The following is a 24,369-nucleotide window of genomic DNA, read 5'->3' as shown; positions in this document are numbered from 1 at the left end:
TTCACCATTAGCCAGGAGGTGGGTTTTACAGAAGAGGAAAATCCCCCAAGGTCTCAGAGCTGGAGGGAGGGTGGCCGCAACCTGGCTTCAGAGACCGAGCATGGACAGTAGAGGTCAGGCCTGAGGCTGCCTTCCCTCACTACGTGTGGAGGGGCTGCGGCTGGCTCGCCACTATGTCCCCTCATCTGTAACCTTCGCCCTCACCCCCAGCCTGATGCCCTGCTGGCCCCTTTCAGCCACTTCCAAATACTCAGTGGCCACTCTCTGCTGGGCACTGTTCTGGCCACTGAGGACCGCTAGAGACTGAATCTGTGTCTTCTCCAAAATTCATATGTTGAAGCCTTAATCACTCGCCTCCCCAGTTTGACTGTTTTTGGAGATAAGCCATTCGTGGAAGTAATTAAGGTTACATGAAGTCATAAGGGTGGGCTCTGATCTAATAGGATTAGTGTCCTTCTAAGAGGAGACACCAGCCAGCCCTCCTCTACTCCCCACCCCGGGCAGACACAAAGAGGAGGCCATGTGATCACACAGTGAGATGAAAGCCACCTACAAGCCAAGAGGAGAGGCCTCAGAATGAAACCCATCTTGCCAGGACCCTGTCCTTGGACTTCCAGCCTCCAGTCCTGTGAGAAATCAACTGTGTTGAAGCCACCCAGTCTGCGGTATTCTGTTCTGGCTGTCTGAGCTAAGACATCGACAGAGACCCAGTCCCCAGACAGATGCAGATCAAACTGCTTCTATCCCCTGTCAATTCACATGGTGACGTGGCTGAGGAGGAAGTGTGGTGGCCAGGAAGGACCCCCAGGAGGAGGAACCAAGTGGAAGGCTGCTCGAGGAGTATCAACTTGATAGAAGGAGGTTCCAGAACTTTCCAGGAGGTGGGCACAGTCCAGACCCTGACCACCACTGAGCCCTGTCCCTAGCATTTCCCCACCTCAACAGAGACTGGCAGTCTTGCTGTCTGGACACTCCAAACTGAAGAGCAGACTTTCCCAAAGGTCAAGTCTGCTCCCACCTCTGGTCAAGTGAGGAGAGAGGCCAGCTTTGAACAAGCCATTCATTCTCGCTCCCAAACTCTGCAGACCCAGGCCAGGAGGAGCTATGCATGGCCAGGGATGGGAGACTGGGCTCCTGGACAGAACAATAGAAGCCCAGAGCCAGGACTGGTTTTGGAGATGAGCTGCCAAAGTTCCTCCCGAGCTTCCTGGCCTGACCACAACAACCCCCAACCTCCACCCCTGCCTTTGCCAGGCTGGGCCCAGGCTCCTGCCCCCAGTTCTCAGCACTGTGGCCCAAGCCAAGCTTCCTTGGAGAAACCCAGGTGTCCCTTTCCTGCCACCTCAAAATCACTGTTCAAAGCATCTTTGTTCCAGGCTGGGACTACTGAAGCCGCAGCCCTGCCCTGACCTCCTTAATTACCCCCTGGCCAGGCCCCCACCCACTCCTGGCTCTTTAAGCCCCCAGGTCCTCCCCCAGGGCAGTCAGCAGGGAGGACACCAGCTGCGGAGGGTGAGAGTAGAGTTAGGGGCTGCCAGGGGGTCAGGAGCAGCTGTCAGGTGGTGGAAATATGTGGTGGGGGAGGGGCTGGGCACAAGGGCTTGTATGGCACAAATGGTGCCCAAATCTAGCAGCATTTAGGGGGCAGGGGTAATCTTTGGGGGCGGTCTGGGCAGAGGGCAGAGCTGGGCCACAGGGACAGGTCTGGGACCAACCGGGGGTTAAAGGGTCTGGGGTCTGGTAGGGTTTGGGGGCTAGTGACCTGGGCTAGGACCCTCCTCTCCATTCTCTGCAGGCTTCAACCAGAGGGCAAGCCCCAGACAGTACTACCCCTACCTGGCGCAGCCCTGAAGACAGAATGAGGCGAGCTTCCTGCCTCCAGGTCCTACTCCTACTGCTTCAGGGTGAGTGGTGGGCAGGGGCGAGGGGTGCTGACCACAGGAACTTTGGTTTGCATCTGTCCCATTTTTCCTGGTTCCCCTAGAGCACTCTAAGGTGTCCTACTCCTGGCTCCAAGTGTTCAAGTTCTATCACTGACCTTGAGCTCTCCAAATCCGGATGTGCTCATCTGTGTAATGGGTGTAAGTCCTCAACTCACAGTACTCTGGGGAGGGTTTAACCGGGTAACTGATTGCACAAAAGCCTGGCATCGGGTCAGTGGAACGTATATAGGGTTCCACCCTCCTTCCTAATCTCTGACCTCCCTCCTGCTCTCCTCGTTATCTGACACCAAACCCTTAATCCCGTCCCTTTCCTGCTTCCTCCTCCAGGAACTGCTGGGACACTGGCGTCTGCAGGTAAGGAAGCCTCAGAGTGCCCTGGTGCCAACCCCCCTTAACCTTGGTCCTGTGTCTCCCCGCCCCCACCCGCCTTCCAGACTCCCACTCCTCTCCCCACCCTCGGCGTCCCCCTTGTCCTCTGCCAGCCTGCGGGCAGCCTCGTGTTTCAAGTCGAATCGTGGGGGGCCGAGACGCCCGAGACGGAGAGTGGCCTTGGCAGGCGAGCATCCAGCACCGCGGCGCACACGTGTGCGGGGGCGCGCTCATAGCCCCCCAGTGGGTGCTGACGGCGGCACACTGCTTCCCGAGGTTAGCAGGCCGACCAGGCTCGGACGAGGGGCACTCCCCTACTCTCTGAGGGCTCAACGTAGAGGGTTGGGGGAGCCAGGACCAGGGAAAGCGGGGCACCACTTGGTGGAGGCGTGATCCCCAGGCTCTGAGTGAGTCGGAGGCGGAGACTGAGGCCCTCCTCAGGACGGAGGAGGGGCGACTGTACCTCCGCTCTTGTCCCGCAGGAGGGCGCTGCCGTCGCAGTACCGCGTGGGCCTTGGTGCGCTGCACCTGGGTCCCGCCTCACCCCGCGCTCTCTTGGCGCCTGTGCGGAGGGTGCTGCTGCCCCCGGACTACTCGGAGGACGGGGCTCGGGGCGACCTGGCGCTGCTGCAGCTGCGCCGCCCAGTGCCCTTGAGCGCCCGAGTCCAGCCCGTCTGCCTGCCGGAGCCTGGGACTCGGACGCCACCCGGCACACCGTGCTGGGTCACTGGCTGGGGCAGCCTCCACCCGGGAGGTGAGCAAGAGGGCGGGGCACGGGGGCTTCAGGGGAGGGACAGGCGATCTCTCTCCATCTCTCTTGACTAGGAACCCCAACTCCCTCACTGCCCAATCCAGGACCCAGCACGACCTCCAGGGACCCAAATGTCCTCCCAGTCAGCCCAGGGAGTCCTGGCCTGGCCGGTCAGACTCTGGTTTCCACCTCACCCTTTCCCAGCTCTTAGAAGTCCGCTTTCTTCTCCAGTGCCACTCCCAGAGTGGCGACCTCTGCAGGGAGTAAGGGTGCCACTCCTGGATGCTCACACCTGTGACCGCCTATACCACAAGGGCACCAACGTGCCCCGTGGCGAGCACATAGTGCTGCCAGGAAGTCTGTGTGCCGGCTACGTCGAGGGCCATAAGGATGCCTGCCAGGTGCGAGAAGCTGCCAGGAACCTTTAGAGTTCGTGCTCCTTGTGGCCAGCACCCTGCCTCCCTAGAACCACTTTCAGGCTCAGTGTCCTGGACCCCAACCCCGAGGCACCACCTGAAGGACTGAAGCCCTGGGACTCTTATTCAAAGTCCCTGGAAGGCTGGGACCTAAACTCTGCTTTCTCCCACAGGGTGATTCTGGAGGACCCCTGACCTGCGTGAAGTCTGGGCGCTGGGTCCTGGTGGGTGTGGTGAGCTGGGGCAAGGGCTGTGCCCTGCCCAACCGTCCAGGTGTCTATACCAATGTGGCCACTTACAGCCCCTGGATTCAGGCTCGCCTCAGCCTCTGATGAAGTGATACTGGCCTGAAACCAGACACTGGGGGTCCCTCAGCTGCCTGGTCCTTCTGGGGATCCGCACATCCCCTTCCTCATCCCCGGCCCTTCTGACTTCAGGCTCAGAGGCTTGATAAAGCTAAGAGGCCATCCACCCATCCATCCCCCGCCTCCTCCTTTGGGGTGCACCAAACTGGAGCTGTCAACCCTCCTCCAAGAGCCTCCCGTATGTCCGGGAGTCTCACACTCCCTTCCTCCACTTCCTGCTCATATTTACTCTTCTCAGCTCTGACCAGGGTACCCAAAGACAGGCAAGTGAGTTGGTACTTGTTCTGGTCTGTGTGCCCTTCTTTTCTGGAGGAAGTCAGGGGGATTCACATGGGAGAGGGATTCATCACCAAGGAGATGATTCTCCATTACTAGCTCTGAAGATGGTGGGGCCATGTGGCAGGGAGCTGAGGACAGCCCTCAGCTGACTGCCAGCAGGGAAAGGGAGCCCTCAGCGCCACAGCTGCAAGGAACCAAACCCAGCCAATCACCTGAACAAGCTTGGAGGCGAACTCTTCCCCTGGCCTCCAGATGAGAGTCCTGACAGGCTAAGGCCTTGATTTCAGCCTGGTGACACCCTAAGCAGAGAACCCAGCGAAGCCCACCCACAGAGTTGTGATTTAATAAATTTGTGTTGTGTAAGCTGCTATACTGGTAGTCATCTGCTAGAGAGCAATAGAAAATGCTTATTTTGCCCTGCTGTAGTGGAGGTGCCCCGGGAGGTAGGTGGCTGGCCACCAGGCCTGGCCGTCCCGTGTACTCTAAGAGGCTCAGGAGTCTGGGCACCTGGCATCATGCCTTCTGCCCAGAGGAGCCAGGAGCCCCTCAGGTAGGCCTGGCCATAGCTTCTGCTATCCCTGTGTTTTCCGTCACTACCCAACCCATGCCCTAGAGAGTCTGGGTCTATGTCCTAGCCTTGGCCAGGCCCCTAGGCCCAGAACCCCTCTTTCCCCAGCTGCATCTGGAGACCGGCCTAGGCCCTTTGCAGTTCCCTGACCACCCTCATGTGCCTGGGAGCTGGTGTCATATCCCCTCTCTGCCACCCTCTCATCCCCAGGCCAAGGAATAGCCATGCTATAGACAGAGCTCAGTTTCTAGAAGAGCAGAAGGAACAAGAACCTGAACGAAACCTGAAAATTCCAAAGCCTTACCTTGGAGCTGACAGGGGCCGCGGGGGAGGGGGGGAACAGGAGAGGCCGTCATCAAAGGCATGACCTGGCTGGACAAGACCACGTGCAGCTGCCCACCAACACAGGCCTTGGTGTCCTCTCCCACCCTTTCTCCCAGGGAAGAAAGTGGCTATACCAGGTGGTGGCTGCCGACCAGGCCAGGCTGGGAGGCTGGGACTATGGACGGGCATTGAGGGGGCTCCAGGCTGCTGTCTCTCCCAGGCTGAGGGTGGGCATCTATCTGGGGTAGTAGAGCTTGGCTGCCCCTTGGCAGGCGGGGGGTTATCGGGCACCAGGGTACCAAGAAAGGGGTGTGGCTGTGGCTGTGGGCACATCTGCTGCAGGACCCTGGTAGCCCCTGCTGGGTGATGCTGGCTGTCCTCCCATCCCTCCCTCAGCTTGGGGCCAGTTGAGAGACCTTCCTCAAGACAACTCCCAAGGCACTGAGACCAGAACAAGCCAGGGGCTGAGAGCCAGGTTGCCTCATCCTTGAACCTACCATGATTAGAGGAATGGGCTCCCATTTAGAGCCCAGTGTTTCTGAAACATAACCTGGAAGCTAAGGAGGGGCGTCCTAGAAGCAGAGGGGCGGGGACTGCCCATGGAAAGGAATGAGAAGAAATCAGCTACTTCTTGTCAAGCCCTCCCCAGACAGCATTCGGAGGCCTCTACTGCACCAGCTCACAGGATTTTCACTTGATACTCTGTGAGGTGGGCTTTCCCCATTTGTCAGATGAGAAAACTGAGGCCCAAAGTCACACAGCTGGTAGATGGGTAGACTGGGATTCGAACCCAGATGGTCTAATTCTGGAGGCAGCTGGTAGTGGTAGAGAGGGAATTACCCCCGCCCCCTTGTTCTCTCCACTTCCTCCCACCTTAGCAGTGTGGCCTCCAGGCCCCCTTCCTCTCGGCCCATTCGTGGTGTGGCAGCCTCATGGGGTCAGACAAGTCGCAGCTGTCCTCTGCCCAGCAGGCTCAGTGGCATGGCACCCTGTGCTGCTGCATCCTGCCTGTTAGCAAGGTCAGTGGTGGGGCTGGGAGGTGGGAGGAGTGTCCTGGCTCTGCATCAGTGGCATCCTGTCCCTGGCCTTAGGACAGCTGCCTGATCTGCCACAAGGGAGCCCCTGGGGCGGAAAGGGTAGTCCTTGAGGACACTGGGCTTCTATCCAAGCAGGCATTTTCTAACTGCTCACCTGCTCCAGTTGCTAGTGCTGCAACCAGATGGCCCAGCCTCTCCCAAGAGTACTGACATGGCCTCAGTTTCCCCATCTATAGTCTGAACTGGTAACACCTACCCCATCATGGCTGTAGGGAGAGTGGAGATGACTCAGTGCTGCCCACAGAGCATGTATGCTTCGCCAGGCACAGGTGGGCTTTCAGTTGATCTCCGAACGCCCATGAAGTGGTCTCATTTCCCATTTCATGAATGAAGAGACAAGCCTAGAGAGGCTAGGTAACTTGCCCTAAGACCCACAGCAGGTAAGAGGTGGAACTGGATTTGAATCTGGGTGACTGACTTCAGTTCCACACTGAGTTATGTCACTTCCCTGATGGAAATGAAAGTAGTTGTAAAATACTACAAATGAGAGGTACACTAGTGACTAGTGGTCATTGATTATTACTCTTTATTCTTCAGTGCTTTTAGTAGACCAGAGGAGAAGGCTCACAATGCTGAGACCCTATAGGCTAAGTCTGGAGGCCAGGGAGGGACCCCATCATGAGCGTCGGGTGATTAAGGCAATGGGACAGAAAGGGCCCAGGAGGATTTCCTGCGCAGAGAAGCAGGAGTAGCTGACCAGCTGGCTCACCCACCATCTTGAGACTCCCATTCTGTCTGTCATTGTTCCCAGGAAGGAGAGCCTGCACGGAGCTAGACCACAGAGCCAAGTGCTGGGAGCTCAGCCCCTGCTCCTCCCTCAGACCTCTCCTGACCCCATTCCCACTGCAGGAGGTGTCACTGTACTGAAAGACGCGGAGGCCTGCAGTCACCTCCCGCAACTGACCCAAGTGGAGAGCACCATGGGGTGCACAGAGATCCCTTCTGAGGGGAAGGGCTGCCTTGAGCTCAGGGAGGGAAATCACAGGAGGGAAAGGGACTTCAGAGGACTCCTGAGGAGTCAAAGGCTGGCAGTCAAAAATAATGACGATAGCTCTAGCTTAGGAAACATTTATTGAGTGCTAACTCTTAGTGGTGTTACCCAAAAACTGGGCTCACCTCTTGGTGGCTGTCGAACCAAAAGATACAACCAAGCCAAAGATCAGGTGAAGGAAGGACTTACTTGCAACAAGTTAAGAACACCAGGGATCTTTCCCAAAGCAATGTCTCTCCGAACAGCAAAACTGGGGAAGATTTAAACTAAGGGTACATGCATATTCATGCAGGGGCTTACACTGAGGCCAGGCTTAGATGACAAAATGGCATAGGCCAAAAATGGCTTCTCTTCTGTCAAGAAAGCCATGCCTGGTTCTCTTTCTCCAGGCGCCCCCTACCCTATCTGCTTACAGTGAGGCTCCACAAACTTTACAAACGGTTATATTCCAGTCTTAAAGAGGAGGAAACTGGGCCTCGGTGAGGTTAACCACCCTGGGCTGCATAGTCAGTGCAGAGCATGGATTTGAATCCCGGCAGGTCTGAGCACAAAGCGCACACGGTTAGCCACCAGCTTGATTAAGGGCTAAAGCGGCAGCATCTTCAGATTCTACCCACTCTGAAGAATTCTCAAATTGTGGCCCCAACAACTACAGAGCTGTTCGGAGTCCAGAGTCACCCGCTGGCTCATCTCTCGCCTGGTGCCACGCACAGGCCTTCTCTGGCACACACCAGCAATGACCCAGCTGAGGCTCTCCCTCTCCCGGCCAGTAGTTGGGAGAAAAGCCTCCTTTCCTCACTCTGGTGTAACGACAATTTGGGGCGACGCAGGAGAGCGTCCAACTACCAACATGGAAGGCCTAAGTTGTTAGTATGGATACCCCTGTAGAGGGCAGCCAGGGAAGGACCAGGGCACGGAAGCTGTTGAGTGCCCAGGGCCCCAGGGGTCAGGGGGCTCTCCCTTCCTCCTCCTGGGAAACGCGAGCACCCACTCTAGTCACGCATGCTGCTTCTTCCAAGGATGTTGGCCAGGCCCACTCCCTAACCCCAACAGCCGCGCCACAAAGCCTCTGAACTGGATTAAATAATCCTTACTACGACGGGGAAACGGGGACAGTTCTCCGATACGGTGGCCGAAAGAACCAGAATTAACACCTCCTCAAAATGGCCGCCAGGGAGACCCATAACCATGAGTCAGACTCCCCAACATGGCAGCCCAGGTGTCTCTGAGATGCGAATGTCTTGCCGTCCCGACGACTAAGACACACATCATTCATTCACTGTCTCTAGGAGTGTGAGGTACCCTGCGCTGGCGAAGTTAACCCCGACGTCCCCAAAAGAACGATGGGGCCTGCGGCCCGGCGTCCCCATCACTGCATCAACATGGGGACGTCGCTTTTGCCACACCCAAGATGGCGCCGTCGCCTCCTGCGTCCCGCCTGCGTTCGGTCCTTTCCGGATTTCCACCAGCTCAGCCACTCCGCCAACCGGAACTGCCCTGCGCCACGGCGCCGAGATGGCGGCCGGACGCTCAGCAGGAGCGCCCCCACTTGCCGATTACTTAAAATGGCAGCAGCGGGGAGGGGCCGCCGGCCGCGGGGCATGCTGGGGGCCAGCGCGCGGGTTGCCGGAACGGGGCGGAGCGCGGCTGCGCCGGCGCGTCGAGGGGGAGAGGCAGCCGCCGCGATGGTGAGCGGGCGCGGGGGGAGGGGCGCCGGGCCGGGGCCGGGGCCGGGGCCGGGGCCGGGGCCGGGGCCGGGGCCGGGGGCGGCGGGGGCGGCAGGCCGCGTTGTGGGGGAGCTCGGGCACCAAGCTCACGCCGGCCTGCCCTCCCCCCCCACCCCAGGACGTGTTTCTCATGATCCGGCGCCACAAAACCACCATCTTCACTGACGCCAAGGAGTCGAGCACCGTGTTTGAGCTGAAGCGCATCGTCGAGGGCATCCTCAAGCGGCCGCCGGACGAGCAGCGGCTGTACAAGGTGCGGTCTCGCCGATTCCGGGCGTCCAGGGGCCGGGAACAGCCGCCCGAGCCTAGCTGTGGGCACACGGCGGCCGCCTCGTTGATGTAAACAGCGGCGGCCGCTGGCCGGAACTCCCCCGCGTGGGGCCGTTGCTCGGACTCGGGGCGATGAAGCCCCGAGAGCGTTCGCTGTACAGGGGGTCTCGATTAGGATGACTTTAAATTCGCGCGCCAGGCTGCTGAACGCCGAGGGCCAGCGTCGCATCTAATCTACAGCGGCCCCACCCGCAACGTGCAGGCTCTTGACATCCCTGCTCCGCGATTAAGGAAACTGAGACTCGGGGTTGGCCACTTAACTAGCCCAAGGTCATTGGCAGAGTTAGGATTTGAACCCCGATGCCCGTAATCCTCTGCAGGCCCATTACATACCATGCCACCATCAGCCCACCCCACTCCTTAATACAAAGAAATAGTGTTGATCAAGATGAGTCAGGTCCCACCACTTTTTCACCCAACAAACTTTATTACTTTCTAACCTTCTCATGTTCTAAAAGCCCTCCCTTTCCTCCTTACAAACCAATTGCAATTATTCAAGGATGGCTTGGGGTTTGGTGTTTTCATTGGGGAATTCGGCGTGTCATCCCCTTATTCAGGCCTCTGGCAGCACGAGGTCCCTCACTTAAGTGCATTGATCTGATTCGGGCTAGAAACTGGGAAATTGGTCTTTCGCTCCAGACTTAGTCTTCACTTTCTTTGTCTCTAAAGATCTTTCCTTCTTGAAACCTACTGGGGCTTCGGTGTTTAGGACTCTTCCTGCTGCCTGAGCTCGTTCCACTTGCTGTGCTTTCTTTTTTATTTACTTACTTTTCCCCTTAACCGGGGATTGAACCCAGGACCTTGTGCACCCCAGGCACTGACCCGTACCACCACCACCTAACCCTTGTGCTTCGTGCTTTCTGTGTCCTTTGCTCATTGATACCTGGTTTCTCTGTGAGTTGTGAATTCCAGGAATTCCCATCTTGCAGATAGGAAACTTCACATCAAAAAGATCAACCAGGGGATAGGGAGTATAGCTCAGTGGTAGAGCGTGGGCTTGGCATGCACAAAGTCCTGGGTTCAATCCCCAGTGCCTCTGTTGGGGGGAAAAAAAAACTTTATCCAAGATGACAGAGCTGATATTCAACGAGGTTTGCCTGTGGCCAGATTGGGTCACTGACAGTTGAAATTAGTTTCACCTGGAATTTGGAGAGGAAAAAATCGGACTCTGGAGCCCTATCCTAGGAGGTTCTGATTTGGGAAGTTTTGGGTGTAGCTCAAAACTGTCTTTGATATACTCTGAGTTGGTTCTGGGTCCTACTTGGGGTTTGTCTCTCTTCTGACTTGCAGTATAGTTGCTGACCAGAGAATAGAGAAGTCTTTGGGACTGGCCCCTCCTGGGTCCTCTCTTGAGACCCTGCTTGCCTTTCTCCTCAGGACGACCAGCTTTTGGACGACAGCAAGACATTGGGCGAGTGTGGCTTCACCAGCCAGACGGCTCGGCCGCAGGCCCCAGCCACTGTGGGGCTAGCCTTCCGGGCAGGTGAGGAGGCTGCGGCAAGGCGGAGATGGCCAAAGAAAGGGGTTGTCAGGGAGGCTGCAGTTGTTCCTCTAAGCCTGGTGAACAGTGTCTCCCACAGTCCACAAAGTGCAGGCATTATCTTGTGATAGTGTTTGTTTCCCCATTAGAAACGAGAACCACAATGAGATTCTTGTAGATCTTGAAGCCTTTTTCATGGAGGACTCAATGGTCCCTAGTCACAGTACCAGCTTCCATTTACAGAGAACTTTTTGACTATCACCTGGCCCTACGCTCTGCATTTTATTTCCCTTGTCCCATCTAATCCTCTTGATAACACGAGAGGCAAGCACTTTCCTCCCCATTTTGGAGACACAGACACCGAGGCTTGCTGGCAGTCATGGCGGGGAGCCGCGGTTCAGATGCAGGCTGCCGGGACTTCCCCTGAGCTGTGCACTGTGCCAGCCACTGTCTCCATGATGCATTTCGGCAGCATCCCTGTACAGGCCAGACTTGTGTTATGAACATTTTAAGGATAGGGAAGTTGAGCCTCGGGAGGTTAGATCAGGTTCAGCCCCTTTGTGCCCCAGAGCTTGTATTCTCATCAGCCACACGCCACCCTGCCCGAAGTTTAAAACCCTGAGGGGTAGAGGTGGTTTATTTCCCTCCAGTGTACCTCCTTTTCCCAAGAAAAATAATTTTAATTTTCTCTTTGTCTCTGGAAATTTAAAAAGGGGTTGTACGGAGTTTCCACAGCTGTGGACCCAGGCAGGGGCTGTGTGAATGGCTGAGTAGACTTGGATAAAGTTACAAGGAGTTGTTTTTCTGACTTATAGTAAGAAAATGTATCGAGGGTTCAGGAGGGAGCGTACAGCCTTAGCCACTCTTCTCAGTTACAAAAGGGTAACTGTGAGGCCTTAGCAGCTGTGTCCCGGGGCAGCTACTTCATGCCCCTCTCTGTAAAGGACTGGCCTCACAGCGAGGCAGCGTGAGCCTCTGTACAACTGCAAGTGCTCAGGAAAAGGAAACCTTTTAGGGGCTTTTACATGGGTTCCCTCAACCCTCACAGTGACGCTGAGGCAGGTGCAGGACTGGTACAGACTTTGTATAGATTGCAGGTTGGGTGCTGTACAGGGCTGCCCTTCTGAGGCAGGCAGGCGAGGGCTGAAGGCACATCTCATTCTAAGCCAAGGCCAGGCTGCATTCTCCCAAAGTATCCCTCTCTGACTTGAACAAAATCACCCTGTAGACTTGCAGGTGATTATTTGTTCCCCATGACAACGTTATGGCATAGGTTGTGGTGGTGACTAGATCCCAGGTGGCATCACCTATGAGGCTGCAGTGTGGACTGTGGACTGGCTGTTCTTTGCTTCCCTCACAGGCTACTTCCACTTGCAAAAACACACTTCTGGTTTGTTTCCTTTTGCAGCTCCAGTAAAGGTGAGACAGGTCTCTCTCCCCACCCCCAAAGTAGTTGCTTAGTTAGGGAGATGACAGTGTCAGGTGTTAAATGGCATCATCTGGACTTTCCAAAGAATGGAGAGAGGTGAAGGCAAGAGTTGTCATTGCAGATGTGTGGTTTGGAAGATGAATTAGTGATTAAGCTGGCCTTGGTGTCTTAACTTCAGCACTGTTTGACATTTGGAACCAGATAATCCTGGGTGAGATTGTCTTGTGCATTGCAGGATTATTTAGCATCTCTGCCACTACCAAAGGTGGCCACCTACTCACTAGATGCCAGTTGCAGTGCCCCCAATCCCCAGAAGTTAAGACAGTTAAAACTGTCCTCAGACATGACCAGCTTCCTCCCTGGGCAATCTAATCAGTTGAAATCCAAGTCAGGTTGAGAGTTTCCCAGGTAGAAGTACAATAGAAAAGTTGTAGCGTTCATTTGCTTTGTGCTGAGGTGACAGCAGAAACAAGACAGGAGAAAGTCTTCCTGGGGCCACTGTTCATTGAGGAAAGCAGCTGGTCAAAACAGGTGGGGATAGTAGTGTAACATAGAGTGACTGGGTAAGGCGTCTCTGAAGAGGTGATATTTGAGTGCCCATGGATGCCTAGAACAGCCAGTCATTCTGAGTGGCAGGCTAAGGACCACCAAAGGCCCTGAGGCAGGAAAAGAACTTGATGTGGGAACACGGGGAGCACAAGGACAGGTGGAGAGATGTAATGGCATGAACTTGAGATTTTTCTTCAAATTACGATGGGAAGCTATATAGGGGAGGAGTAAGAGGTGTTAAGGGAGCAAGGAGGGGGAGATTGTAGGTGGATGCAGGTCAGCCCAGAGGCTCACTGAGGGAAGCAAGAGGGTGAGAAGGGCCCCAAGATGGGGGAAGGGAGCAGGGTCAGGTTGGTCCTTTGTAGTGGCCACCCCTCCTCCAGCTCTCTACTTTCCTCTCCACCAGATGATGCTTTTGAGGCCCTGCGCATTGAGCCCTTCTCTAGCCCCCCTGAGCTGCCGGACGTGATGAAGCCACAGGACTCGGGAAGCAGCGCCAATGAACAAGCTGTGCAGTGAGTGGGCCGCCGCAGCGTCCCCACTTCTCCCCCAATAAAAAGATTTGGGTGTCTGCCTGGTTGCTGCCTCTTTCTGCACACCCTCACTGGGGTGGGACCCACTACAGCCCACTCCTCAGGCTTACCAGGCTGGCCTTCTGGACAAGCTCTCTGGATCCAGCTATCCTATCCCTCAAGCCAGCCTTCAGAGTGGTCCCCTCCCAGCATGCTGGTTATCAGCTAGAAAGCGAGTGTCGATTTGGGAGAGGGTTCTGTGGGGATCCATAGCCTAGAGCCACCCCAAGTGGCTCCTCCCTCAATAAACAGTCTGTAGACCCAGTTACTGCATTTCTCATTTTTATTTGACAGAAAAAGTTGCTCTTGCTGTACAGATTTTAAAAAACCAAAATGCCTTTAAGAAACGTGAAGAAAAGTTGGGGGGAGGGGGCCACAAACTTACTGGGAGGCCAGGAAAGGCCAACTAATTTCAACTCCTGCCTCTTCCAGGAATACCTCACTCAGGTTCCCAAGACCCAAACCTTCATTTGCCCCCCCAGAAACTTGAGGATAAAAGGGGGGCAGTGTTTCCCAGGCCCTTTCTAACTCAAGAGCTGGGAGTTCCAAGCTGTATTCTCCCCTCCCACAACTCCCATTCTCATTCCCACCCACCCCAAACCCCCCAAAACATGTGAACCAGGAAAAACTCACAGAGTAACATTTCACAGGAACAAAAAAAAAAAAAAACCAAAAACAAAAAAAGGAAGAGGGAGGGAAAGAAGGGAGTCCTCCTCACAAGGTGCTGCCAGGGTTCAGGGAGGGGGTGGGCAGACAAGGACCCCTCCCACGGCTCTGCTGGGGTGAAAGGGGGCACTCCCTGTGGCTCCAGAACTTGGGGTGTGGTGGATTTCCCCCAAAAAGATTCACGGAGACCTGAAACAGAAGCGAGTTATCAATGCGGAGGCAAGCCTGGAACTCTAGGAAGGGAACCCAACCCTAGAGTGTGACTAAGACAGACCTGGAGGACCGGTGCCGGGCAGATGCACGGGGACTAGGTGTCTCCCTCCTGCGCTTGTGGCCTGGGGAGCGGCTGTCCCCACGCTGGCCTCTCCGGGAACCCCGCTCGCTGTTGCTGCAGTGAACAACAGACATGAGTCCATGTACAGGGCACCACCAACCCCTGGCACATTGGGCCCTCAAAAATTCATTAGTCAGTGGTGGCCAGACTGAGACACACTGGCTACCCTACCTCTGCTGGTCTCGTAGCGAGGGCTGGGGTGAGGAGCCGCGGCGCTCGGCAGGTGAGTAGCTGAGGGACCGGGAGTCCCGAAGAGAGTCTATTGGCTTCCGGGGGCTGCGGGACCTAGGAATCAGAGTAGGTCCCCATAGTGCCGCTCTCTTCCAAACCCACCAGCCAGCACTCAGGACCACCACCCCAGGTCCTGACCACCAAACCTCATACCACACGGGGCCAACCTCAGACCCACCTTCGTCCGCTCACTCACCCATCCGCCCGCACACCATCCACCGAGTGCCCGAACGGGCGGGGTACGGGGTGCAGCGGGGGGAGGCAAAGATAAAGACAGTCCCTGCCCTTGGAGGGACTCAGTCTGATGGTGATGGCAGGCCAAGGGAGGCTTGCTTGGCCCCGTGTGTGGGAAGCAGCCCCGAAGGACTGATATACATGGGTCAGGGGACCCAGGGGAGGGAGACGTGGGGAGGGGATGGGGCAGGGCGGGGCAGGGAAGGGGCAGGGTAGTCTTCTTGAAGGTGCTGTTTGAGCGGAGTCTTGCAGAACGAGGAGTTCACCAGGCGGACAAGGGAATTCCAGGCAGGAGGAACAGCATGTCCAAAGGCATGGGGTTCTCCTTAGACTGCAAGGCGCTGAGTGTGGCTGGAGCACAGGGCATGTGTGGGGGGCGGGCAGGAGAGGAGAACACAGGGCAGGCAAGGCCAGTTGGTGAAGAGCCTCACACGCCATTCCCGCAGAGGTGGGGCTTTATCCTGCAGGCCACAGGGCGTCCCGGAAGGATTTGTGGAGTGAAGGGAGTAACCAGATGTGCGTTTTAGAAAGATCCCTCTGGCTACGTGTGGAAGAGAATGGCGTGGAGGCAGGGAGACAGGGAAGAGGCTGTGGATAGAGTCCGGAGAAGATGATGGTGGCCAGACCAGAGAGGCCTGGCTGTAGCAACAGGGAGACTTAAAAGCTAGAATCCCTGGAACCTGGGAGCATGTTAGGGGTAGGGAGAGGAAGGAACCTATGACTCCCAATTCTGGCCTGAGCACTCACTTTGATGGTACAGCCCTCTACCAGAACAGGGCACAATGGAGTAGCAGGGAGAGAAGAGCCCAACTTCTCCCATACAACCAGACACCACAGTCCACGTAAGACAGCCCAACAGGGATCTCACACCCCAGGGTCACATCCCACCCCTTCCATCTCAAACAAGGCAGCACTCACCTCCGCTCACCAGGGGGTGGCTTCTTGGGGCTTGCAGGTTTGGGCAAGGCCTGAGGACCAGGCTTAGCAGGGGAAGGGGAGGAAGAAGTAGAGGAGGAAGAGGAGGAGGAAGAGGAGGAAGAAGAGGAGGAAGAGGAGGAAGAAGAGGAGGAAGAAGAGGATGATGATGAAGAAGAGGAGGAACTGGAACTGGAGCTGCTAGAACGCCTCTTCCGCTTGGCTGGAGTTGGCTCCTGAGGACGTCCTTCTCGAACAGCCTCCTTTGGGGCTGGGGCGGGGCTAGGGACCCTGTGGGAGAAGAGTGTGTTACAAGGAGATAAGCTGCCCCAGCCCCAACCCTACCTTCCTTGGCCTGGAGGAACGGCAGTGGGGGAGGGGTGCCTGAGAAAGGCCCTGGGAACTCTCCAAGCCGGGAGCTGGTGAGCGCATTGCATTCTCTGGAGAGCAGTGGCCCCAGCTGACCCAACCTCTGCTAACACAAGCAACAGGCTGGGGCCCGCAGCAAAAGGGATCAAGGTTAAACCTCAAGAATGTCCCTGATGGAGGAATAAGGCCCCTGGGCTCAGGTGTGGAAGCCGAGCTGGGTGGTCTCCTTCCTCGGAGAGGAGAGCCGCAGCTTGGGGAGGCCTCTGTGCGTGAAGGTTGGCTGGGGGTGGGGCCGTCCTGCCTGGAGGCAGGGAGAGGGATAGGATGACCTCTGAAGATCCTTCCAGCCCAGGGAGTTCCTCTTGAGGTCTAACTGCCATCCCTCCTGCTGTAAAATTAAGTCCATTTCCTCTAGTTCTGTCCTCTGTAGAGACGGAAAACTTATCATTATCCTCTAGAGAATTAACCTTTTGAGACTTTTATCTGTCCCACTCCTCCCCCCACCACTGCCCCCACCCAGCATTCTCTTCTACCCCCAGCTTAAGGGTCAGGGTCCCCATACCTCCTCAAAGAGCCAAGGACCTCTGGATAGGGCTTCTCCCTCCCCACCCCCACCAACCATCCCCTAAACCTTCCCCGTAGACAAATTCTAAAAGTCCCCTCACCTCTTCAGTGCTACCTCAGGTTGAGTGGGAAGGCTAGAGCCCTCCGAGTCGCTAGAACTGGAGCCAGAGGAAGAGGAGGATGACGAAGACGATGACGACGACGAAGAGGAGCTAGAGGAGGAGGATGATGACGAACTCCGCCGCTCCTTTGCTGGCTGCAGGGCAGCCACTGCAGAAGGCTGCTGGGCCCCCGTAGAGGCAGGTGGTTGCCCACCCTCTGGGTGGGACACCCCAGGGACAGGGCCAGAGAGCATGCCATTGTGGTCACCAGCAGAGGAGGTGGTTTTTGCCACCGTCCCGGAGGAAAGAGACTGAGACCCTGCTACAGGGGTGGTCTGGGCAAGCAAAGATCGGGATTGGTCAGAAAAAGCAGATGGCACAGGGGACCTAGGCCGATCCTGAGCTGGAGGAAGAACAGATTGTGAAGCCTGGGCCATTCTAGAAGCAGGGGAGGGAGCCCGGTCAGATGTCATCCTAGACTGGCTTGGGGCAGATGGTGGAGTTCTGGAGCCTGGGCCTCCTGGTGGGGTTCTAGACCTGGCTCGGTCCAGGAGCGGTGGTGAGGTTCTGCCACTAATGCGCTCATAGGCAGAGAGAGGCACCCTGGGGCTGGTGAGGTTTGCACCAGACAAGGCTGGAGCCATTCTAGCACTACTGAGGTTTGCAGGGGCCAATGCTGGAGGCGTTCTGGAGCTGGCAATATTCACAGGTGCTGTGGCATGTGCAGATCTAGGACCCACCAGGTTTGCAGGGGCCGGAGCCTGGGGTGTTCTGGAGCTGGACGGATAATTTGCAGCTGTCGGGGGTGTGCCAGAGCCCGTGAGACTCAAAGCTGCCAAAGCAGCCGGGGTTCTGGCTCCTGCTAGGTTCACAGCTGGGGCTGTTGGGGTACGGGGGTCAGCGAGGTTGACAGCCGAAGGTGCCACTGCTGTTCTGGGGCTGGCCAAGTTCATGGCTGCTGCTGCAGCTGGTGTTCTTGAGTCAGCCAGGTTCACTGCTGCTGGGATGGCAGGTGTTCTGGCACTGGCCAGGTTCATGGCTGCTGCAGAGGCTGCAGGAATCCTGCTGGCAAGGCTGGCAGCTGGGGCTGTTCTGAGACTCATGAGAGGCACTGGAGCTGGAACCTGGGACATTCTTGCAGCAAGGCCAGCTGCAGACATGGACGGAGGAGGTCGAGCAGTGCCAAGACTGATGGCCGTCAGGGCAAGTGCAATTCTAGACTGAGCATGGTTTTCTGGCACAGATGTTCTTGGGTGATCAGGAATGCGAGGACCTGGACCATCCATCATGGAACCACCAGCTTGCTGGAGGACAGACATGGGTGTTCTAGAGTTGCCGAGGGGTTCGAGCATTCCAGGTGATCTACAGCGGTCGAGAGGAGTTGGTGACATGCTAGGACGACTGAAGCAGCTCATTCTGGAGCTATTGAGTGCTACCGGGGGCGTTCGAGAACCAGAATGATTTCTTGTTGCTGGAGGAGTAGCAGAACGTGAGCGATCAGAACTACTTCCAGATGCAGAACGCCTGCGGATAGCTGGAGGAGATCTTGTTAAGGACCGTTTGCCCCGAGTTGTTCGCGGAGTACGGGATCTAGAACGGCGGCGAATAGCAAGCGGAGAGCGACTCCGTGAACGCTTGCGTGGCAACAGTGGGGTTCGAGACCTAGAGCGGCGCCGAATAGCTGGAGGTGTTCGGGACCTAGATCGGCGGCGTGTCACTGGAGAGGTTCGAGAGCGGGATCGCCTTCGAGTTACTGGAGATGTGCGAGATCTTGATCTCCTGCGGGTGACTGGGGACGTTCTAGATCTCGATCTTCTGCGAGTGATAGGAGAGGTTCTGCTTCGAGATCGCCTCCTGGTTACTGGTGGAGTCCTAGATCTGGACCTTCTCCGAGTCACTGGTGGAGTTCTAGAACGGGAGCGCCGGCGAGTCGGTGTTCTGGACCTTGAACGACGGCGTGTTACTGGTGGTGTTCTGGACCTGGATCGCCTTCGACTCACTGGGGAAGCTCTTGATCGAGATCTTCTTCTTGTCACTGAGGTCCTGGACCTTGATCGTCTCCTACTGACTGGTGAAGTCCGAGACCTGGACCTACGTCGGCTGACCAGAGGTGTTCTGGACCTTGATCGCCGGTGAGTGGCTGGAGAGGCCCGAGACCTGGAGCGTTTCCACGGGGCTGGTGATGTACGTGAGCGGGACCGCTTCCGACTGGTTGGGGGTGTCCGAGAGCGGCCTCTTCGACGTCGAGAGGAGGTTCGGGAACTCTCCTGCCGGGCAGGAGACCTTGAATGGTAACCAGAGCCTCCCCTACGGCGCCGAGTTACCCGAGACCTTGACCGGCTCCGCTGTCTTCTCCGAGAGGTTGACTGAGAAGATCCGGACCTATCTCGACGTCGGGTTGTTCTGGTTTTCTCCCTCCTTGAGCGGGAACGGGACCTCTGGAGCCCTCGAGGCTTTGGTGAAGGAGAACGGCCTCTCCTTGAAGTTGTCTTTGTGCGTGGAGATGAAGCTGAACGGCGCCGGCGTGAGGATCTCGACTTTTCCGCTGGCTCTGGGGAAGAAACTGAAGGACTCCTTCGGCGTCTTGGGGGAGTTCTAGAGCGAGTCTCTGGTGAGGACGATGCAGAGCGGCTTCTACGGGAGAGTCTGGTCTTCCTAGTCAGCTCAGGAGATGATCGAGAGCTGCGACGGCGAGGTGGAGTGCGAGACTTGGTCTTGGGCTCTGGTGACAACCTAGAGCTTCTTCTAGCAGTTCTGGATTTGGGAAGGTGTTCTGGAGAGGACTCAGAACTGCTGCTTCCTTCAGGAGAAGGGCCTCTGCCTTTGCTTGATGAACCAGATCTGCTTCGTCTAGGAAGGACCCGAGGGTCAGGAACCTTGTGTTCAGGAGAGGAATCAGAACCACTCTGTGCCCTGGGTGCTGCTCTTGGCTTATCTTTAACTTCAGGGGATGAGCCAGACCTACTATGCTGAGGAGAAGGCCGGGATTTGCTGTCAACCTCTGGAGATGATACTGAGCGACTCCTCTGTCTAAGTGGCACTCGTGTCTTAGCTTTAGAATCTGGGGAAGAGTCTGATTCACTTCCCTCCTGAGGGGATGCACTGGGTTTCCCATCAAGTTCTTGAGAAGATCCAGACAGACGTCTCTGCCCAAGAGGAGTCCTAACCACAGTCTTTTGTTCAACTGATGATTCTGAACCACTTCTTTCTCTCTGGGGGGTAAGACACTTGTTGTTGAGTTCTGGGGATGATGGAGAACGACTCCTTGGCCTAGGAGTCTGAGGCAAAGCCTTTGGTTCTGGAGAGGAATCACATTCACTTCTTCCCCTGGATGGTGTTCTAGGTATATCTTTCATTCCAGGAGAGGACCCAGATAAGCTGTGCCTTGATGGAGTCCCAGACCCATCTCTAAGGCCTGGGGAAGACCCAGACCTGCTTCTCCTTGAGGGGGTTCTGGGTAAACCATCTTTCAGTTCAGGAGAAGATGCAGAAGTACTTCTTTCCCTTGAGGGTGTTCTGGGTATAGCATCAAGCACTGGCGACGAAACACTTTGATTTGAGGACATTCCTGCTTTTTCCACTGCATCTGGGGATAACTCAGAACTGCTGTGTCTGGAGGACCTTGTTGATTGTTCTTTCATGTCTAGAGATGGTTCTGTCTCTAGCTGATTAGGAAAAGGTCCATGCAAATCTTCTTTAACCTCAGGAGAAAATCCAGTATTCATTTCTGCAACAGGACCTGAGTTTTTAAATTCTAAAGGTGATCCAAAGCTATTCTCCCTGGGAGGGGAGTTAGACAGTTCTTTACGTTCTGGAGAAAAATGTGGCCCACTCCAAGTTGAGGCCACTGCAGGGACTTCTTCCAAAGCCACCTGCGACTGGCTTTGGTCAAGAGTCAAAGACACAGCAGGCCTTTCTTCTATTTCAGGAGATGATTCAAAGTTACTTCTAGCCATTTCTTTAAGTTCTGGAGACAAATGGGGCAGGACCTGATTTGATGATTCTTCAGATTTCTCTACCACCTCCATTAATTCCTCATCTTGGCTTGGCTTAGCTAAAGCACTACTTTGGTCTCTTGTATCTGGAGATGACCCAACACCACCACTTTCCCTTGATTGTGTTCTAGGGGTGTCTTTGAGTACTGGTGAGGACTCAGGCCTATCCTGCACCAAAAGAGGACTCAATTTGTCTTTTGGTCTTGGAGATGATGCAGTAACATCTTCCTGAAGGAGTAAGCCAGCATTCTCTTTAGATTCAGAAGGCTCCAATCTACTCTGCCCCAGAAGAGACTTAGAGTCCATTGCAGGATATGGGGAAGAGTCAGACTGAGACCTACTCTGCTCAGGAGACATTCCAGATTTCAGCCTAGGACTTGCTGACAATTCACTTCTATCTTGTCTTGTTGGAGATCTGGGTGCCAGCTCAGTGATTGGAGATGAGGACCTGGACTGGCCACCCTTAGGAGGTGTTTGAGATTTGCTCTGCAGAGATGGAGATTCAGAATGACTCTGTCTCATTTCTGGACTTGAAATACCCAATCTAGAGTCCGGTGAAGTTGAAGATTGTCCTTTCTGTTGCAGAGATGAGGAACTGAAATAGCTCTCTCCAGGTGGTGTGCTAGACTTTACTCCTGGACAGAGGGAGAAGGATCCAGAGCAACTTTGTGCTGGTGAATCTTCAGACTTCTCTTGGGAACACAATGACTTTGACCCAGGAAGGTTATGCCCTGGTGGAGTCTGGGGCTTCACTTTGGGGCATGGAGAAGTAGACCCCGAGTGACTCTGTCTTAGTGGTGTTCCAGGTTTCACTTTGGTATCTGGAGAGGAGGATCTAGAATGGCTGTGTCTTTGCAACAATCTAGATTCCACCTTGGAGCAGGGAGACTCTGATCTGCTTTGCCTTGGAGGTGTTTTAGATGTTACTCTACTAGGACTTGGTGAAGAGGAGCCAGACTGGCTTTGGATTGGTGATGTTTTCGCCTTCACTTTGGGTTGTGGAGATGACGATCCAGATCTGCTCCGTCTTAGAGGTGTGCTAGATTTCACTCTAGGAGACGACCCAGAGCAGCTATGTCTCAAAGGGGTCCTAGACTTCACCTCAGGGTCAGGCGATGATTCAGAACGGCTCCGTCCTTGTGGTGTTGAAGATTGTTCATTTGCCTGAGGACTTGTTACAGACCCTTGCTGCAGGGGTGTTCCAGATTTCACTTTAGGATGAGGAGATGAACTGGAATGACTTTGTCTTGATGGTGTTTTAGATTTCTGATTAGGAGGCGGAGAAGAACCAGAGCGACTTCGCCTTAGTGGTGTTCTAGATTTAGCTTTAGGCTGGGATGACCCAGAGCGACTGCGCCTTGGTGTCTGAGACTTTTGTTTAGGGCGTGGAGAGGACCCTGAAAGACTTCGCCTCAAAGACAAGCGGGATTTTGGTTTGGACCTTGGTGAAGAGAGAGACCTGCTCCGCCTCGAAGAAACTCGAGATTTTTTCATTTCTGGGCTTGAGTTGGACCTGCTCCTCTGTGACGTTCTAGATTTGTTCTTCCGCTCCGATGATGAACCAGACCTGCCTCTTCTTTGTGGTGTTCTAGAATGGGATCTTCCCCGTCTAACTAGACTTCTACTACGGGATCGTCCTCGTCTTGCTGGTGTCCTAGATCGAGATCTCCCTCTCCTGGCTGGGGTTCTAGATGGTGACCGACCACTTCGTCTGGCCGGGGTTCTAGACCGTGACCTGCCACGTCTGGCTGGGGTTCTAGACCGAGACCTGCCACGTCTGGCTGGGGTTCTAGATCGAGACCTGCCACTTCTCCTGGCTGGTGATCTACTACGAGACCTCCGTCGTACCGGTGATCGGGTCCTAGATCTGCGCCTAGCAGGTGTCCTAGACCGAGACCTGCCCCTCCGGGCTGGTGTTCTAGACCGAGACCTGCGCCTAGTGGGTGTTCTAGATCGTGATCTCCGTCTAGCGGGTGTCCTAGACCGAGACCTGCCCCTCCGGGCTGGTGTTCTAGACCGAGATCTACCCCTAGTGGCAGGGGATCTAGAGTGTGACCTCCCTCGCCTTGCTGATCTAGACCTGCCTCTTCTCTGGGTATTTCTGCTCCTGGACCAGGCTGGTCGCTGAGGAGACCTAGAGCGGCCACGTCGCTGAGGACTTCTAGATCGTCCCCACCTCTGTGCAGACCGGGACCTACGCCACTGAGGGGACCGGGACCGAGAATGACCTCTCTTAGTAGGGGTTCGAGACCTAGATCTCCCCCTCTTAGTGGTGGTGGGGCTACGGGACCTTCCCACCCTACGAGAAGGAGTATGAGAATGTGACTTATCCCGTTTTGTTCGGCCATGTGAGCGACTCTTGGATGCAGGAGAAGAAGAAATCTCTCGGCGGGACCCTGGAGCTGGTGTGGGTTTAGGGCTTTCAGGGGAAGAGCTGGCATGCCGAGAAACTTTGGTAGGTTGAGGGGATGGTGGGCAGCTCTCTGAAGAAGACTGGGGAAGTTTCTCAGGAGACTTAGGTGGTGAATGTCCCTGAATAGGGGAAGCCTCAGATGGGGGGTTCACTGGCTCCTGACTTAAGGGGATAGCTGCATGGGGTTGTGGGGAGCCGCCATGTTGCTCAGCAAGGAGCGGAGTGGGAACAGATGGTTCTGGCCCTGTGCTGCTCCTTTCCGGAGAGGGACTAGGTCGAACTGCAGATTTCTAAGAGTAGAAAAGAGAGTAGGGATAGGGGTATGTAAGCACCAAAACTTCTTCACCCCTGTAAAATCCCAACACCCTTTTCAATGAAACTTTTCCTCCACACATCCCATCATACTAACTGATCCTTTTCCTCACCACAGGCAGTCATTTTCATTCAATAACAAGAGATCACAGAGCACAAAGAAGAAACAGAAGATTCGGATCTCAAGAATTTTACAGACTAAAGAAAAACAGAATGTGCTACATTTCACAAGATAACCATATAATGCTGAGTGCAGAAAAAAGGTTATTTTAAAATTTTAAAATGAAGACAAAGTAATTTCCCCAAATGGCTGACTTCACTCTTAAAAAACAACTACTGAAGTAAAAAAATAAAAACAAAGACTTGAAAACATGATTTATGTGACTCTAAAAACGAAGATGACATACAGGAAAATATAAAAAAAGAAAAACTCACAAAAGCCTTAAACGTAAGTCAAGAATGGTAAGAAGCAAATTAAGTTTCTCAGGTGATTCAATTTATAGTTTGGAAAAGCAACTCTGGATAACATGGGAAACAGACAGGAGAGCTACAAGTTTAGCAAAGAACAATTAAAAATACACTGTTATAGTTGAGGGAAGAAAACACGATTAGGGCTTAAATTAGAATAACAAGTATAAAAGAACAGGTACTGAAAAGACCTTTCTAAAGTAGTATTTTCAGACTGTAAGCAGCAACGGTTGAGTTGAAAAATTTTAATGAGACACAACCAGCACTTAATGAAACAGATACTAGAGACATGGTAAGCAGTAAAGTTGAATGCAGTTTATAAAAATTTTTTTGTTCAAGTTCTACCTAGGTACACATATAAACAGAACAGTGATGAAAAACCTATTATATCCAATTAAATTTGAAAGCCACAATTCTGAAAGATTTGCAGATGCAAAAAAGAACTTTATGAATAACTGAGAGAAGAATGCAGAAAACAAAACTGATTTCATTTCTCTTAATCAGCTCTTCCTTCTTTCCTTCACTTCAAACACCTATCCTAAGTCCACACCCTGCAACCTAATGAACAACCATCAAC

At 54.7% G+C, this 24,369-nt stretch overlaps 3 protein-coding genes across 3 annotated transcripts; all 3 read left to right on the top strand.

Annotated features, from left to right (window-relative positions):
* Positions 1–100: 100 nt before the first annotated feature.
* On the top strand, positions 101–4,493 carry PRSS33 (serine protease 33). Its single transcript, XM_074346878.1, has 5 exons — positions 101–113; positions 2,303–2,588; positions 2,795–3,066; positions 3,295–3,464; positions 3,653–4,493. The coding sequence occupies exons 1-5, from the start codon at positions 101–103 to the stop codon at positions 3,809–3,811; spliced, it is 900 nt and encodes a 299-aa protein (XP_074202979.1). The 3' UTR covers positions 3,812–4,493.
* Positions 4,494–8,431: 3,938 nt separating this feature from the next.
* On the top strand, positions 8,432–13,189 carry ELOB (elongin B). The gene is made up of 4 exons (XM_074346470.1): positions 8,432–8,791; positions 8,949–9,083; positions 10,538–10,643; positions 13,025–13,189. Exons 1-4 carry the CDS (start codon positions 8,447–8,449, stop codon positions 13,135–13,137), a joined length of 699 nt encoding a protein of 232 aa, XP_074202571.1. The 5' UTR covers positions 8,432–8,446; the 3' UTR covers positions 13,138–13,189.
* Positions 13,190–17,762: 4,573 nt separating this feature from the next.
* LOC141573962 (uncharacterized) lies at positions 17,763–18,917 on the top strand. The gene is made up of 2 exons (XM_074346877.1): positions 17,763–17,775; positions 18,082–18,917. The coding sequence occupies exons 1-2, from the start codon at positions 17,763–17,765 to the stop codon at positions 18,738–18,740; spliced, it is 672 nt and encodes a 223-aa protein (XP_074202978.1). The 3' UTR covers positions 18,741–18,917.
* Positions 18,918–24,369: the final 5,452 nt, after the last annotated feature.

This window comes from Camelus bactrianus, chromosome 18, assembly GCF_048773025.1.
Source record: "Camelus bactrianus isolate YW-2024 breed Bactrian camel chromosome 18, ASM4877302v1, whole genome shotgun sequence".
NCBI lineage: Eukaryota > Metazoa > Chordata > Mammalia > Artiodactyla > Camelidae > Camelus > Camelus bactrianus.
The sequence above is the reverse complement of the archived record's forward strand: the minus strand, read 5'-3'. Positions and strand labels throughout refer to the sequence as shown.